The following is an 18,413-nucleotide window of genomic DNA, read 5'->3' on the forward strand; positions in this document are numbered from 1 at the left end:
GTCTAGACCCGGACCCTATAGGGTATGGTTCTAGGTTTGCTTGTCGTCGGGTTTGGGTATAATTGTTCTTGGGTCCGTTCTTGGGTCCAACTTTTACATATAAATTGCTATTAATTGTTATCAAGATTGCCATTTATCAGTATGGTACTTAGCAAAAAAAAAATTGTACTTTAATCATTTTAGAGTTTCTCTGCTTACCAGGTGTTGAGAAATGGAAGACAGTTGTGGGCTTTAGTGTTGTTGTAGAGGCCTGTGTTGTAGTTGCATGGACAGTTGTTGTGGTCAGAGGGGATGTTGTGGTTGGTACTGGAGTTGTGATCACTTGACAAGGGTAAATGTTCCTGGTAATGGTTCCATTCGCGGCACAAACAGCAACTATGCAGTTACTAATCCCATCTGTTGTATTGTAGATGGTTTCTCCATATTGGTGTTGTTTACCATTATGCAAGCATGTACAATCTACAGGGGAAAAAATATTTTACAATTAGATTCAATCAATGTTGCTTTGGTCATTGCTAAATATTTTACTTTAATTTGGGGATGTCATCCTTACCATTTACATTATAACTACAGCTCACTCCAGTCATTGTGCAGGTGCTTTAAAAGAAGAAAAATCAATTTAAATTTAATTAAAAAATTTAAATAATTTAAACATTGAAATTATTCACAGGTTCAAATTATATAGATATAAATATTTTGTTCAAAATATTAGTAAAGAGCTAAGACTAGTCAGGACTTGGTAATAAAGTATGTTGTGAAATCCATGGGGAGCAGGGCAAGTTTTCAGATTGTCATACAGCCATTATTGGCATCACTATGGAAAAACTAGCATGACCCTTCCAGTCTTTGCCAATCCCCTACCCTCTTCCCCAGAATTAATATAACACGGAATACATAGTACTTTCACAGTTGGAACATTCAGAATATGCTCTGAAATAGCACAGGTACTGTGAATTGAATGATTTAAACATACCATGTTTCACAGTTTTGTGCCGGAACATTCTGTCCATTGGTGTACTGGTTTCCTTCATAGTCATAGCAGCCACATTGTTCCCTCTCCACACACTTCATTGTCTCCTCATTGAAGTAAGGTTGTGCCGCAGGACAGTTAGGATAGCAGCCTGTAATAAGCACAATAGCCAAGAGGTTACAAAAGGTCAAGTCTTGTTAAGGATAACAGGAGTCACTGTAAATGTATCCTGAGGCTGTTCAGACATGTTGTTTTATAACCATTGTCGGGGTCAGATCCAATTTAAATTGTTATTCAGAAATCATACCCAAAATGAGACAAAATATGAGTCATATCCCTACCTTCCAATGCTGGAATTAAACTAGAACAGTTTCCGGAAGGGTTTCTGCAGGTCTTCATACACTGAGCTCCACATGCCTTGTAGTGCCACTCACATTCTCCAGGGGGGTTGTAGTAATCACAGAACAGTGCTGTATGTGGAGGACAAAATATGGTGGACAAAAAATGTTTTCATTATTTGAACTAGAATAATGATACCTTTCCATGATCAACTGTCCTATATGATAATGTGTCAACCTGGTCCAGTACTGAATTGACAAGCGCCTTAATGTAGTTGAACCAGAACCCAAAAAAATTCAGTTCAACCTTCTTGATTTTACTCAGCTCAGACTTCACTGTTGATTGACATCATTTCGCTTCCGCATTGTCTCCGTGCTGCTGTGCTGTTTGTTGCTACTTGGCTACCTGCCAAACTATTCACGTTTTACTTTTAATAAACGTTTAATCAATCTCTGTGTTCAACAAATTTACCAACTTTTTAGTTTTGTCCTCACTCATCTTTTTTCGTTAAACTTTTTCACCCCGGACGTTTATCCCGAGACAGAAGAGTCATTTTCCTGTGCGTTTTAGCTGCCAACTTTACGTTATTTTCCTTTTTTCCATCGCAACTTTTTTCCCTTATTCAACTTTTTCACTCCGGACGCTTTATCTGGACATGGTTCGTCAACATCTTCAACAGCCGAAGCTAAGTAGTAACATTAACATGATGTCTTCTAATTGCAGTCGCTGTACTCATAATATACAGGAGAACGATCGCCTTACGGCGAGAATAGCTGTGCTACAAGCCCAGCTTCAGACGCAATCGTTAGGCAAGGGTAATTTCAGTGTAGGAAAGGAAGAAACAGCGTCTGTGCCACCAGTAAGTACAGACAGTAACGTTAGTATAAATCCCCCCGCACAGTCCCCGCAGCCGGACAACTTTCTCATGGCTTCTGGAGGGAAATACTGTTGGAATGCTCAACCGGTGTCGCTCATTCAGCCGACAGAAACCTTCAACCGGTTTTCCCCATTATGTAGCGAGTCGGAGTCTGAGTCTGAGTCTTCTCTTGTCTCTACTCCTCCCGTTACGGGGTCTGAGACGCCGAAGGCTCCCACCAGTAGCTCTGACAAATTGAAAACCCTAGTCATTGGCGACTCCATTACCCGCAGTATTAGACTTAAAACGAATCACCCAGCGATCATACACTGTTTACCAGGGGGCAGGGCTACCGACGTTAAGGCTAATCTAAAGATGGTGCTGGCTAAAGCTAAAACTGGCGAGTGTAGAGAGTATAGAGATATTGTTATCCACGTCGGCACCAACGATGTTAGGATGAAACAGTCAGAGGTCACCAAGTGCAACATAGCTTCAGCGTGTAAATCAGCTAGAAAGATGTGTCGGCATCGAGTAATTGTCTCTGGCCCCCTCCCAGTTAGGGGAAGTGACGAGCTCTACAGCAGAGTCTCAGCACTTAATCGCTGGTTGAAAACTGTTTTCTGCCCCTCCCAAAAGATAACATTTGTGGATAATTGGCCCTCTTTCTGGGACTCACCCACAAACAGGACCAAGCCTGACCTGCTGAGGAGTGACGGACTCCATCCTAGCTGGAGGGGTGCTCTCCTCTTATCTACCAACATAGATAGGGCTCTAACTCCTCTAGCCCCACAGTGAAATAGGGTGCAGGCCAGGCAGCAGGCTGTTAGCCAACCTGCCAGCTTAGTGGAGTCTGCCAATAGCACAGTCAGTGTAGTCAGCTCAGCCATACCCATTGAGACTGTGTCTGTGCCTCGACCTAGGTTGGGCAAAACTAAACATGGCGGTGTTCACCCTAGCAATCTTATTAGGATAAAGACCTCCTCCATTCCTGCCATTATTGAAAGAGATCGTGATACCTCACATCTCAAAATAGGGTTACTTAATGTTAGATCCCTCACTTCAAAGGCAGTCATAGTCAATGAACTAATCACTGATCATAATCTTGATGTGATTGGCCTGACTGAAACATGGCTTAAGCCTGATGAATTTGCTGTGTTAAATGAGGCCTCACCTCCTGGTTACACTAGTGACCATATTCCCCGTGCATCCCGCAAAGGCGGAGGTGTTGCTAACATTTACGATAGCAAATTTCAATTTACAAAAAAAAAAATGGCGTTTTCATCTTTTGAGCTTCTAGTCATGAAATCTATGCAGCCTACTCAATCACTTTTTATAGCTACTGTTTACAGGCCTCCTGGGCCATATACAGCGTTCCTCTCTGAGTTTCCTGAATTCCTATCAGACCTTGTAGTCATAGCAGATCATATTCTAATTTTTGGTGATTTTAATATTCACATGGAGAAGTCCACAGACCCACTCCAAAAGTCTTTCGGAGCCATTATCGACTCAGTGGGTTTTGTCCAACATGTCTCTGGACCTACTCACTGCCACAGTCATACTCTGGACCTAGTTTTGTCCCATGGAATAAATGTTGTAGATCTTAATGTTTTTCCACAAAATCCTGGACTATCGGACCACCATTTTATTACGTTTGCAATCGCAACAAATAATCTGCTCAGACCCCAACCAAGGAGCATCAAAAGTCGTGCTATAAATTCTCAGACAACACAAAAATTCATTGATGCCCTTCCAGACTCCTTCTGCCTACCCAAGGACGTCAGAGGACAAAAATCAGTTAACCACTTAACTGAGGAACTCAATTTAACCTTGCGCAATACCCTAGATGCAGTTGCACCCCTAAAAACGAAAAACATTTGTCATAAGAAACTAGCTCCCTGGTATACAGAAAATACCCGAGCTTTGAAGCAAGCTTCCAGGAAATTGGAACGGAAATGGCGCCACACCAAACTGGAAGTCTTCCGACTAGCTTGGAAAGACAGTACCGTGCAGTACCGAAGAGCCCTCACTGCTGCTCGATCATCCTACTTTTCCAACTTAATCGAGGAAAATAAGAACAATCCAAAATTTCTTTTTGATACTGTTGCAAAGCTAACTAAAAAGCAGCATTCCCCAAGAGAGGATGGCTTTCACTTCAGCAGTGATAAATTCATGAACTTTTTTGAGGAAAAGATCATGACCATTAGAAAGCAAATTACGGACTCCTCTTTGAATCTGCGTATTCCTCCAGGGCTTAGCTGTCCTGGATCTGCACAGCTCTGCGAGGGCCTGGGATCGGGAGAGACACTTAAGTGTTTTAGTACTATATCTCTTGACACAATGATGAAAATAATCATGGCCTCTAAACCTTCAAGCTGCATACTGGATCCTATTCCTACTAAACTGCTGAAGGAGCTGCTTCCTGTGCTTGGCCCTCCTATGTTGAACATAATAAACAGCTCTCTATCCACCGGATGTGTACCAAACTCACTAAAAGTGGCAGTGATAAAGCCTCTCTTGAAAAAGCCAAACCTTGACCCGGAAAATATAAAAAACTATCGGCCTATATCGAATCTTCCATTCCTCTCAAAAATTTTAGAAAAAGCTGTTGCGCAGCAACTCACTGCCTTTCTGAAGACAAACAATGTATACGAAATGCTTCAGTCTGGTTTTAGACCCCATCATAGCACTGAGACTGCACTTGTGAAGGTGGTAAATGACCTTTTAATGGCGTCAGACCGAGGCTCTGCATCTGTCCTCGTGCTACTAGACCTTAGTGCTGCCTTTGACACCATCGATCACCACATTCTTTTGGAGAGACTGGAAACCCAAATTGGTCTACACGGACAAGTTCTGGCCTGGTTTAGATCCTACCTGTCGGAAAGATATCAGTTTGTCTCTGTGAATGGTCTGTCCTCCGACAAATCAACTGTACATTTCGGTGTTCCTCAAGGTTCCGTTTTAGGACCACTATTGTTTTCACTATATATTTTACCTCTTGGGGATGTTATTCGAAAACATAATGTTAACTTTCACTGCTATGCGGATGACACACAGCTGTACATTTCAATGAAACATGGTGAAGCCCCAAAATTGCCCTCGCTAGAAGCCTGTGTTTCAGACATAAGGAAGTGGATGGCTGAAAACTTTTTACTTTTAAACTCGGACAAAACAGAGATGCTTGTTCTAGGTCCCAAGAAACAAAGAGATCTTCTGTTAAATCTGACAATTCATCTTGATGGTTGTAAAGTCGTCTCAAATAAAACTGTGAAGGACCTCGGCGTTACTCTTGACCCTGATCTCTCTTTTGACGAACATATCAAGACTGTTTCAAGGACAGCTTTTTTCCATCTACGTAACATTGCAAAAATCAGAAATTTTCTGTCCAAAAATGATGCAGAAAAATTAATCCATGCATTTGTTACTTCTAGGTTAGACTACTGCAATGCTCTATTTTCCGGCTACCCGGATAAAGCACTAAATAAACTTCAGTTAGTGCTAAATACGGCTGCTAGAATCCTGACTAGAACATATTACTCCAGTGCTAGCTTCCCTACACTGGCTTCCTGTTAAGGCAAGGGCTGATTTCAAGGTTTTACTGTTAACCTATAAAGCGTTACATGGGCTTGCTCCTACCTATCTTTCCGAGTTGGTCCTGCCGTACATACCAATACGTACGCTACGGTCACAAGACGCAGGCCTCCTAATTGTCCCTAGAATTTCTAAGCAAACAGCGGGAGGCAGGGCTTTCTCCTATAGATCTCCATTTTTATGGAACAGTCTGCCTACCCATGTGAGAGACGCAGACTCGGTCTCAACCTTTAAGTCTTTACTGAAGACTTATCTCTTCAGTAGGTCATATGATTGAGTGTAGTCTGGCCCAGGAGTGTGAAGGTGAACGGAAAGGCTGGAGCAACGAACAGCCCTTGCTGTCTCTGCCAGGCCGGTTCCCCTCTCCACTGGGGTTCTCTGCCTCTAACCCTGTTGCAGGGGCTGAGTCACTGGCTTGCTGGTGCTCTTTCATGCCGTCCCTGGGAGGGGTGCGTCACTTGAGTGGGTTGAGTTACTGACGTGATCTTCCTGTCTGGGTTGGCGCCCCCCCCTTGGTTTGTGCTGTGGTGGAGACCTCTGTGGGCTATACTCGGCCTTGTCTCAGGATTGTAAGTTGGTGGTTGGGGATATCCCTCTAGTGGTGCGGGGGCTGTGCTTTGGCGGAGTGGGTGGGGTTATATCCTTCCTGTTTGGCCCTGTCCGGGGGTTTCTTCGGATGGGGCCACAGTGTCTCCGGACCGCTCCTGTCTCAGCCTCCAGTATTTATGCTGCAGTAGTTTATGTGTCGGGGGGCTGGGGTTAGTTGGTTATACCTGGAGTACTTCTCCTGTCTTATCCAGTGCCCTGTGTGAATTTAAGTATGCTCTCTCTAATTCTCTCGTTCTCTCTTTCTCTCTGAGAACCTGAGCCCTAGGACCATACGTCAGGACTACCGGGCATGATGACACCTTGCTGTCCCCAGTCCGCCTGGCCTTGCTGCTATTCCAGTTTCAACTGTTCTGCCTGCGGCTACGAAACCCCTACCTGTCCCAGACCTGCTGTTTTCAACTCTTAATGATCGGCTATGAAAAGCCAACTGAGAGACCTGAGCCCTAGGACCATACGTCAGGACTACCGGCCGTGGTGACTCCTTGCTGTCCCCAGTCCGCCTGGCCTTGCTGCTATTCCAGTTTCAACTGTTCTGCCTGCGGTTATGGAACCCCTACCTGTCCCAGACCTGCTGTTTTCAACTCTTAATGATCGGCTATGAAAAGCCAACTGAGATTTATTCCTGATTATTATTTGACCATGCTTGTCACTTATGAACATTTTTGAACATCTTGGCATGGTTCTGTTATAATCTCCACCCGGCACAGCCAGAAGAGGACTGGCCACCCTTCATAGCCTGGTTCCTCTCTAGGTTTCTTCCTAGGTTTTCGCCTTTCTAGGGAGTTTTTCCTAGCCACCGTGCTTCTACACCTGCATTACTAGCTGTTTGGGGTTTTAGGCTGGGTTTCTGTACAGCACTTCGAGATATTAGCTGATGTAAGAAGGGCTATATAAAATAAAATTGATTGATTGATTGATTGATTGTGAAGAAACTTACGGCAAATTCGGGGGCTTCTCCAGGCTATGCATGCTCCAGCTTCATTGCAGGCCTTTGCATAAGCTGCCACTGCGGTACAGAAGCACTCACAGTCTCCACCACTGTCACAAGCACATGAGTCTCTCACACAAGCATCGTAGTAAGGAGAGGGGTCCACCTTAAAAGCACAGCAATGTGTTGTAAGATATACAGTAGTTCATGGTACATGGTGAAGTACATTTCTTTGTCCACAAAAGACAAATCCACATATCTTACTAGAAATATATCCTAATTGAATATATCCATACCTGGTTCTGGCAGGCTGCGAAGACATCACTGTTAATGATGCTGCACTGTTTCTGGGCCCAAGACGCTCTGTACGGGTTGGAGGTACATGGATGCACTACAGCGGATACACTTGGGCAGCTTGATGAAACTTTCCAGCTGTTTCCAAATTCCACCGGATCAACAACAGTCGCCTGGGCTCTAGTTGTGAAGTCATTGTTTGCGTTGCCATCATAGTTTCCACACAGACCACACACTTGCCCCTGAAGAAAAGAGATCATGAATTTAAATGATTGACTTGGCAGGGTTCTACAAAAGTCTTGGTAATATCAGTTTTGACTGAATACTGAATTCAGTTCTTCATCAGAGTATCTTAATATACCTGGTATTGTGGGCTAAGCTTGATAGACAGACTGGTCTTCTTGTCCCACATGAGGATTAGACCACTTTTGACTTCAATGACCAGATAATTCCCCAGAAGACTGATCTGTTTAGGAAACTGCTCTTCTGGAGTACTCCTGACAACTTGAGCAGTCCCATCTGCCAATATGAGCTCACTGGTCTGAAATAGAGAAATATGTTTTCATACATAACTTGGTCTGAAATCGGATCTCAACTTGATGTTTGGTTGATCATTTGTTGATTGTGCTTTACACGAGGGATGGAATGTACAGTATTGTGTGAAGTCAAGTTGCTCATTACCCCCAGGAAGAGTTTGATGGTCTTGGAGCAGGTGGTGCCTTTAGTTCCACAAGGAACGTTCTCAGTGAGGACTCTGAAGCTGCCACTGCCATTAGTATTGCCACAGTAGTCCTGTGCGAAAGGAAAATATTCTTAATATTGTTCAAATTCACACTTTTCAATGCTGATAAAATTCTACCAAATAGAGACACAACCCTGAATGAGAGTGTATTCACAGTTTCCATTAAAGTTGAACCTTTTCTCATCAAAGGTGATATAGTGACCCTCTCCGTAGATTGCACAAACTCCATCACAAAGATGTGTGGTACACTGCCATTGTCTGTCCTTGCAAGTACTGTGAACAACACACACATAATGTCACAAAAATTGCCGGTCAGTTTTTTCATGATTTGTAAGTCTATGTTCTTTATGTTTTCTCCCCCCTGAGATGTAAGACACAAAACAGGCATACCATGTATTGCAGTCAACCTTAACGGTCTCTCCAGCTTGGTAAGTAGCTCCATTGTGAGAACAAGGACAAAGTTCCTCCTTGATGCAGTCTCCGTTCCCATCAGACACCAGTCCGGTGGGGCACATACAACCTGATGTGCACTCTGTGCTGATCTAAAGTGATTTAACAAAATACACACATAAGTCATGGCAAATTAAAGGAATGTGGACTATGTTTTTGTGCACGGGGGGAGGGGTAGGAGGGGTGGGGGGGTTGGGGGGGGGGGGGGGGGGGGGTATTTGACATAATTGAGATTCTCAAATGTTTTTGTTCAGTCAACACAAAACTCGGTATAATAGTGACAGTGTGTGACAATCCCATTTAGAGTTAATGAGGGACTCACACAGGTCATGTCCAGAGTTTTGCAGCTCTTCTGACACTCTGACCCTGAAGCTCCTGGAGGTGCAGTTGAGCAGTTGAAGAAAACCATAGGCTGTGTGCATACTGGGGATATATGGAATAACAATACAAGTTTTAAAAAACTATTTTCAATTCTCAAACAAGCAGAATATAATTGTAATATATCCAGAAATATCCACATTCATCATCATTAATCACATTGTCTTACATGAATTGCTTGAATCCTCTTGGTTCATTTCAAATGTACCTGTTTTGTGAAGGATGCATGTAAAGAGTTAAATCATATTATGTTTTTAAAATGTATAACTGCCTTGATTTTGCTGGACCCCAGGAAAAGTAATGGGGATCCATAATAAATACAAATACAAATATCGACACATTTATTTTAGAAATAGCTACTAAATTGGAAGCAAAGAACATCAAACTTACTAAATAGTCTTGCTCCCCCAGTGCAACTCAGTGTCCCTTGCCTACAAGTGCTGTAACGTAGTTACAGTATTAATAGTTATAGTTAGTTAGATAATCAAATTAACAGCAAATATCATTACGACACAGTTTTGAATATATCCATCAAGTTTCACTAGTACTTGTATTTATTTTGGTCGCCTAGCTTTATATGTATGAGGGAGGTGTTTACCAGGTGGCACCGTCTCTGCTGATAGCCTCTCCTGCAGGGACCACTGAGCCCTTGTCATAGCAGGGACAGTTGGTGGGGGCAACACACTGGCCAGCCTCGTCCATGTATGTGCCCTCTGCACAGCCACAGCCGTCCACCGGAACAAACTCCACCTGGCAAGATCGGTCTGTCATACTCAGGGAGCGGCAGGTGCGTCCACAGCTGGTCATGTTGTAGGTATAAACTGTTTGACTGGGGCAGGTGGCGAATTTATCTGAGAAAAGTCATTAGATATGAGTAGTATTAGCAATACTATTTTTTGTTTGCTTATATCTTTGTATTTGTGGAGTTATTTCTTCCGGTTATTTGTATTTAGTAACTCAACCCTACGGTTGTTGTGTCAATAAAATCATTACATTCTAATTGATTTGCAGCACTTATGATAATAACATAATAATAATAATAATAATAATATGCCATTTAGCAGACGCTTTTATCCAAAGCGACTTACAGTCATGCGTGCATACATTTTTTTGTTTGTTTGTTTGTGTATGGGTGGTCCCGGGGATCGAACCCACTACCTTGGCGTTACAAGCGCCGTGCTCTACCAGCTGAGCTACAGAGGACCACACATTGCAAGAGGTCTCCATGGTGCCATGCTGTCTACTTACTGCAGATTGTGTCTCTCCAGCCGCTGAGCTGGATGCCCTCGGCAGCACAAGCATGGACATAAGAGGACACGGCAGCACACATGCAGTCCTCACTCTTCTCACAGTTACAGCTGTCATACATGCAGTTCTGTTGGAAAAAAAATAGTCAAAGTGTGTCAGGACTATAACCTCATCACATAAGACTTTAATAGTTTTACTTTGTGATTGTATCCTTCTTAACTAACTTACGGTTTTGTAGGCATCAGGTCTTATTTCAGAATGGCAAGGGGAGAACACTCCTTTAGGATCTGATAACATGGAACACCAGTGCTGGGCATATTTCTCTGTGAAAAAGACAATCATAATTTGTTCAACATCAGCATATTCTTTCTTATATAACTTTGTTATAATCATTCAACAAGTGATTCATCTGTAGGTTTAATAAATATGTACCATTTTCAATGCTCAAACTGCAGGGGTTTTCAAAGCTACTCTTGACATCAGGGCAGCTGGCCATGGTCTTCCACGTGTTGGCAAAAGCTACAGCTGTGCCCTCCACCAATCCACTGATGACTCTGAACTCATCTGCCTGAACATCATTGTAGTTTCCGCAAAGGCCTGTGGATAAATAATTGAAGTCATATGATGTTATTCGATTTTTATGAATAGAGACACCGAAGAATAAGGTATGAAACTGGTGGATGAATCTGAAGCATACCACAGGTTGTTCCTTTGTAGGATGAGATGGCAGTTATGTAGATCTGCATAACTGGTGAAAGCTGGATCTGAAGTTGAACTCCAAGGGTTGTCTGGATAACAATGTAGAATGAGGAGGGCTTGAAGATGGTCACTTCAGCTGCAATACATGAAATAAAAAGAGGGACACCATTAAGGCTTCATCTAGTGAATATAAATGATATGGAGTTTATACACTGATCCACACAACAATTTAATTAGGTATTACAATGGATTATCTCACCTGTATAGAGTGGGAGCTGAGAAAGAATCTGATTTACAAAAACACTTCCACTTGACTGGACTCGGATTACCTGTGAATTAGATAAAATCATATATTTGATACAATTCTAATTTGTTCATATATTTTTGTTGAACATTCCGCTGAAGACTCAAACATTTCCATACAGATTGCAAACAGCCCGGCAATATTTGCCAAATCAGGGCAATTTTAAATAAGGTTATTGTGTGTTTAGACAAAAAGTTTGAGGGACATTTATTTGCAAGCCAGAATAATGATCTTAAAGAAGTGGCTTTGCTTTGAAATGAGTTGACAGGTCATTATGTTATTTGCTCTGAAACATATTTGGAGAGTTGCCTTACGGTGGATCTGCTGGAGAGGGCTAGGATAACAGCCCTCATACAGGTCTCAGTGTCAGTCAACCCACACTTCACAATGTCTCCCAGCACGGTGAATTCAGTTCCATTGCATTGCTGAAAGAAAACAAGCATGAGTTTGACGGCAAAAACATGAAACGAGAGTGACTCACTTAAAGAATGACCCCATTGGACCCAACATATGGCTTGAGGAAAAGCTATTTTACCTCACCTTTTCACCTTAGTTTGCACTGAAAACTTATCAAGAGTTTCTACTTGCTTCTATTGCTTTGCTATACTGCACCACATGAACTGACCTTGGTCAGAATGTAAGAGCAGTCCCCATGGAAGGTGTAGGCTTTCCCATCATAGGTGTTGATGTGGGATCCTCCCTCCACAGAGCAGGTCCCAGGACAGTCCTTGTCCGTACAGGCCCACTGACCACCAGCACAGGTGCTAAAGGGAACATTTATACAGGCTTATTTCACAACTGCATTCATACTGTATTTAGTTTTGATAATCACACTGTAGATTTTGGCATAATTCATGAAAATGAGGCATAGGATATTTCATGTTTAAATCAGATGATGTACTTGGCCTACCATTCTTTACAGTTGCTGGTGTAAGATTCTCCAGATTTGTATACTTGTCCATTGTGGATACAAAGGCATTCGCTCACTGGAATACAGCCACTGTTGTTGACATCATCAGAAACAGTACCTATTTGGTGAGAGATCAGGCAGAATTTTAAGACAACATTTCCTGCCAGAAAAAACATTATATAATTTTCACTTTTTAAGAGATTGCTAACACTGCATTCAATAAGGAGTGTTATTCTAATGTGTTCTTTACACAGATAACTTAATTGACTCCAGGAAGTAACTGAAAGAAACATCCAATATTTACTTATTTCATTATTAAAGACTTTGCACACATTGACATGAAAGGCATAATGGGTAAAGGTGTGGTGTTTTCATGATGTGCTTAAGGTTAACTTATACACCAGAGTTGAACCTATGTGGTACCTAGAGGACAGAAGCAGCCGTCTGTACAGTGGTCTTCACACAACTGGCTGGCCTCTGGGTTAGAGCAGGTGTCAACACAGGGGCTTCCACACTCCTGGTACTCCATGTTGTAGGGGCATGTCTTATCTGGGAAAATAAACATTGTGATTAACAGTTTCTTTAAAATAGATTGTGAACACGATCATTTGGGGTTTGGGGGGCATGTTGAAGAGTATCTGCATGCTTACAGCAGAACTGTTTAGTCCTCCATTGCTGTGGCTTCCCCCCTGCGTGAACACACTGACGGGAGTACTCTGAGATGGTGTTGCACAGTCAGAAGGAGTTGGTGCTATTATCACAGTGGCACAGGTCAGCCAGGCAGGTCTCGACGAAGGAGTCCATGTCCAAATAATTTGTGCAGCTACTGAAAGCTGCATTGGAGAACAGCTGCTGACAAAACTCCTACAAATAGAGACAAACCACAAAAGGTTACCATACAGAAAACATTTTTTGGATCACATGGATTGATTGCCATTTCTAACTTCTATTAACATTGTTTTGTATTCTTCTTCTGTTGTTTGAAATGCATACCTCATCTCCACAACTCTCTGCAGAAGTTAGCATAGGCTCCTCACAGACTTCCAGAGGGCCATCCAATTTCCAGAGGTTTCCATAGTCAGAGCTAGAGAGTTCCCCACCTGCAACAACACAAACATTGATAATTAGCTTTTCCACCTACAGTATGTAATATAGTTACATTTCAATAGTTTTGGCAGTTTCAGAAATTATTTTACCATTGATGATGAACTCGTTATATGCTTGGACTTCATTGAAGTCACCACAGAGTCCGCAGGTCTGGTTTCTGTACTTCTCGTTCATTTCAATCTGTAGAATGACCAGATGTAATGTGTTTAGTCCACAAAATCTCCTCCTATTCAGCATCATTCACATGTTCAGTCTTGGCTATCCTCCATGTTTATAAACTTTATTTTTATTGGTCTTTGTATTAGGGAGTGACAGAAAATCTAATTCAAATCTACAAATATTTGCAAACACTTCATCATATAAACATTGGAGTATCAGCCTGTGTGTGTATAGCCTATAGATCTTCACAGATCCTGTTTAATTCATTTAATTCATAATTCAATAGGTGTCTCTCACTCCCGATCAACTGCTGATCATTGCCATTGACGGCAAAAATGTTATGCTTTTAATCTAAAGGCAAATTAAACATGGTTAACTAATCAACCATTGAAGAGGAATATTAGAAAAGCAGGTATTTTACCATTAGGGAGTCATCCTTGTTCCAAATGGCAACCAGCCCCAGTTTGGCTACGACCTTCACATTGGATGTAGTCTTCACGATGCTGACTCCAGACAAGCTGAATGGCAGGGTAACCCTTCAGGTGGAAGATGCATAAAGGTCATCCTATACATCCTGATTGTAATTTTTATTTAATTCCAGAATGTAGCACATAGAATCCTCAAGACAGGTGCTTGCAGAATGGCGTATCAGTTAAATGACAGGGAAACTCACGTCTGCCCATTGACCACAACAACACCCTTGGATAGCTCCACCACTACACCATCCAGCTTCATGGTGATCTTGCTAATGGTTGGCTGGTTGTCCACCACCTGCCTCCTCATCTGGATGTTGAAAGCCTCATAGCTGCTTTTACACAGTGAGGTCACAACATGGTTGCAGGTGGAGGGGAGCTGGAAAAAGTCCCCGTCGAAGGTCTTGAAATGGTAGTTACCCCATGTGCTGCAGACCTGGTCATTGTGTGAGGCATTCACTCCTAAGGGACAAGGAATACAAATGTCAGTTCCTTGTTAGCTTATTGATGGATACCCAGTCATTTATTTGGTGTGCATTCTGTCAGACATTTACCTGAAAGTGTGGGTATCGTCGTGGTCATTGCTGGGATGATTGTTACAGTTGTGGTGGGGCTCACTGAAATAAAAGCAATTCATGAGTATTTGACAATATTATATGTACATTACGGATGGAATTTAATCACTGCAGATATAGATTGTCGCACTGCGCTTTTAGAAGTGTATTTGATTTGCACAGCAGTATGTCCCAGATGAAGGGACATTTGAGGCATGATGTGACCCATTCAATATCAATAGCGAACCTAAGGCTTCATTCAAACCGTATCGCCAAAGTTAAGCGCTATCGTGCAATTGAATTTTAAAGGGAATGTTCCTGCGTTCGCGGAGTCTGCCTTTGTGGTGATAGAGATTAAATAGAGCACCTACTTTACCAAAAGCTGCATAGTTAATGTGGCACTTTGTTTCACTTGACAATTGAGTCACACAGCTGCAAGGGGCTAATAATTGTAAAATCAATGTTTGAGGGTCAATCTTCTGTGCCTGAACTACTTTGATGTTCTATGAATCGCGTAGGTGGGGTCAAAGATTTTGGAAAGCTCAGGCCTGGCTGACAGGTCATCCGACACATACAACGGGCCTGAAGATTCCTTAATCAAGTGTCATCTGCTTTGTAAACTAAACGCATTGAATTCCGATGACAGTTCAGTTCCTATTTTACATATTTAGGCATCTGATGTTTCCTGTCAGTATTATTTGAGTAATATCAGATATACTTACCACAACTGTTATTTTAACGATAGACATTTAAGTTTTGTCTGTATTCTGTTCTTGTTTTCATTCCCGATCTGAATTTTTGTTGAAAGGTACTAACACACACTCAGTGGGGGGAGTGCTTTATGTATTTATAACACTATAAACTATGCTACAACCACTCATGATAACAATCACTAATGATAATGATTTCTATAAGGTTACAGATTTTTCACCACAAATGTGTAACATTTTCAAATTTAGACAGAAACAATCTCATAAACAAATGTGAATAAGGAACAGAAATAGCATGAAAACTTAAATGATGTATATAACATAACAATATGATCGTAGTAAATGTGTATGCTGCCCTGAAGCAGAAAACAGGAAAACCGTTATTACTGATTGCGTAAAAACTGCTACTGTATGCCTACTGCCTAATTCTTCAAAATGCATGTATAATACATGTAATCAATGTTCTGTGTGTTAGTACATTTCTGAATAGCTAATACATATTTATTTTTGATAATGAGATTTTACATAAGATATATATACTGTATATAATCAAATCTGAAAGTCACCTAATTATATATTGAGGGTATATTTGTAAACTAAACTTGTGGTTACAGCTTTTAAACCTATAGACCTGCTGAATTAACATAGATTGTGTATGTTGATGACATTCTTCCATACACACATTCCAAGTGTCAATAATCATAATAATTTGGTGTTGTCCCGAATACATACTATTTGTCATTTACAATCAGTCTGATTTATGAAATAATATATAGATTTCACAGATTATGTCAGACTTTTAAAAATGTATAATAATGATATTATAATAATAATCAGAAAAGTTTCTGAAATAAAGCAAATTAATGAATATTCTACCAACCTGTTTGTGTTGATCTGATCAGTAGTGCCAGGCATATCAGTGTCCATATCTGTATATCCTTGGTTGTCCCCATGGTGATCCTGTGGGTAGTGAACAGGTCCTCCACAGGTGATATGAGAGAGGTGCTTAGGATGGATCAGGTCTTTATAACCACCTGTATTTGAGGAGGGACCTTAAAGGTTAACACAAAGGTGGGGCCAAAGGTTAAACATGACTCAATGACAACTTTAAGACTCCAATCTTCTGTCTTATGAGGGTTCTTCAGTCCACTAAGCATGAGCATTTACATACAGATTTAGCTATTTTCATAAAGTATTATATTATTGGGATTAGTTGTGTACCCCTATTATTACTATAAACTCAGGGGTTCCTAATTGTCCTTTATTATAGGCCTTCACATTTATATTTCACAAGATAAGTTACTTAGTAGTCGTGATTTCCTTATTTACATAGAGAGGTGCCTTCCTTCCTCATTCATTATCTATTTATCTCAGGCAGCATCTCCACTCCAGTGGTTTGAGCATTTGGTATTTGGTATTTTATTAGGATCTCCATTATCCCAAAAGCAGCAGATACTCTTCCTGGTGTCCACAACACAATACATGTTTTTTTTCTTTATGTAATGTATATTTTAATGTATAATTACAGATACATGTAAATAAGTGGTGAGGTTTGATAGAACACAATGGTGTATCTCCACAGCCATCTTAAACTCAGGCAATGTGTAACGGATTAATAATACATTAAACAACTCTATTGGCTCAGTATCTTGAGCACACACTGTCCAAATGCAAACATTTGTCTCTCCACTGTTGCTCAAAGGAGCGATCAGGCTAATAGTATTCATAGTTAGTATTCATAGGCTAATGTGACTCACCAAGCTGATCCAGGAACTGCATCCTGATTTTAAAAAAAGAAAAAAGATGATCCATTATAGTTTTGAAAATAATTTTGACACACTGATGTGCATTTTTTCACAACTATTAAAACTATTATTTCACAACTATTATAATGTTAATCAATTCAGCTTTCTCATATGGCCACTAAGTCTATCAATAGTATCAACCTATTCTTTTTTATTTTGTTATATTTTTATTCAACAGGAATAACTCGTTTGTATATGGCACATACACCCTATGCTGTTGCAAAATGAATTTAGCTTTAGTAACATATTAGCATTTTCTATGTTTAGTAGCATATCTACGTTTTACAACTTCATGTTTGAAAATGTAACATATTAACTTTTTTGTCAAACCTTCCTTGTTCAATTGATGGTTGTCATTTTAAGGCGTATGGTTATTGTTAAGGTTAGACACACCTTCAAACCCTCACTTTAGGTGTACATTTTTAAAAGTTCAATATTTTTTGTGTCTCAACATAAATATACTCCTTTTTTTATCACACTAAACGACCAGAAAGTACACATTTTACTAAAAACCAATTAAACAAGTTTGCTTTACGTGCATGCCTTTCTATATTTCATTTTACATTGACACTAATTTATTTAACCACCAATGCACATGTAACTGACAAAATAAAGGAAACACTTGATTAACGAGGGATACAAATTGTATTGAAAGCAGGTGCTTCCACACAGATGTGGTTCCTGAGTTAATTAAGCAATTAACATTCCATCATGTTTAGGATCGTGTGTATGTGTATGTCAGTTACCAGATCTCAACCCAATTGAACATTCTGGAGCAGAGCCTGAGACAGTGTTTTCCACCACCATCAACAAAACAACAAATAATGATGGAATTTGTCATGGAAGAATAGTGTTGCATCCCTCCAATAGAGTTCCAGACACTTGTAGAATCTATGCCAAGGTGCATTGAAGCTGTTCTGGCAGCTCATGGTGGGCCATCGCCCTATTAAGACACTTTATGTTGGTGTTTCCTTCATTTTGGCAGTTCTGTCAAGCCAAAACCTGCTTTGTTTCAGTGGTTTTCCTGCCATGAATGTAACACATGACATTAAATATTATACCATCAGTTGATTAACATTTGTTGGAGAATTGCCTTTTTTTTTATTAAGTCAATCATCTAACTTGACACACAGGGATTTTATGATCCATTGCTGACAGAGCGGACCTATGTGTGAAATTATCATATCTGCATATGATCAAGTCTACATTCATCTGCTATAGGGAAAAATCTGTTGCAGGTTTGCAGGTTAGTATTTTTCATATCTGACTCATCTTTGCATTGGACAATGG

The 18,413-nt window shown here is 40.8% G+C and overlaps 1 protein-coding gene across 1 annotated transcript; it reads right to left on the reverse strand.

The window, feature by feature from the left end:
* Window positions 1-963: 963 nt before the first annotated feature.
* On the reverse strand, window positions 964-17,097 carry LOC311111367 (mucin-5B-like; the record flags this gene model as incomplete). The annotated part of the gene is made up of 24 exons (XM_084154084.1): window positions 964-1,121; window positions 1,312-1,440; window positions 7,300-7,456; window positions 7,587-7,826; window positions 7,946-8,125; window positions 8,266-8,376; window positions 8,529-8,599; window positions 9,099-9,199; window positions 9,753-10,005; window positions 10,403-10,529; window positions 10,631-10,725; window positions 10,835-10,999; window positions 11,100-11,237; window positions 11,361-11,430; window positions 11,720-11,830; window positions 12,031-12,169; window positions 12,316-12,433; window positions 12,739-12,864; window positions 13,077-13,179; window positions 13,309-13,415; window positions 13,512-13,602; window positions 14,003-14,117; window positions 14,255-14,516; window positions 17,076-17,097. The coding sequence occupies 24 exons, from the start codon at window positions 17,095-17,097 to the stop codon at window positions 964-966; spliced, it is 3,189 nt and encodes a 1,062-aa protein (XP_084010210.1).
* Between the last annotated feature and the right edge of the window lie 1,316 nt (window positions 17,098-18,413).

This window comes from Coregonus lavaretus, assembly GCF_964263955.1.
Source record: "Coregonus lavaretus genome assembly, chromosome: 37".
Taxonomy (NCBI): Eukaryota; Metazoa; Chordata; class Actinopteri; order Salmoniformes; family Salmonidae; genus Coregonus; species Coregonus lavaretus.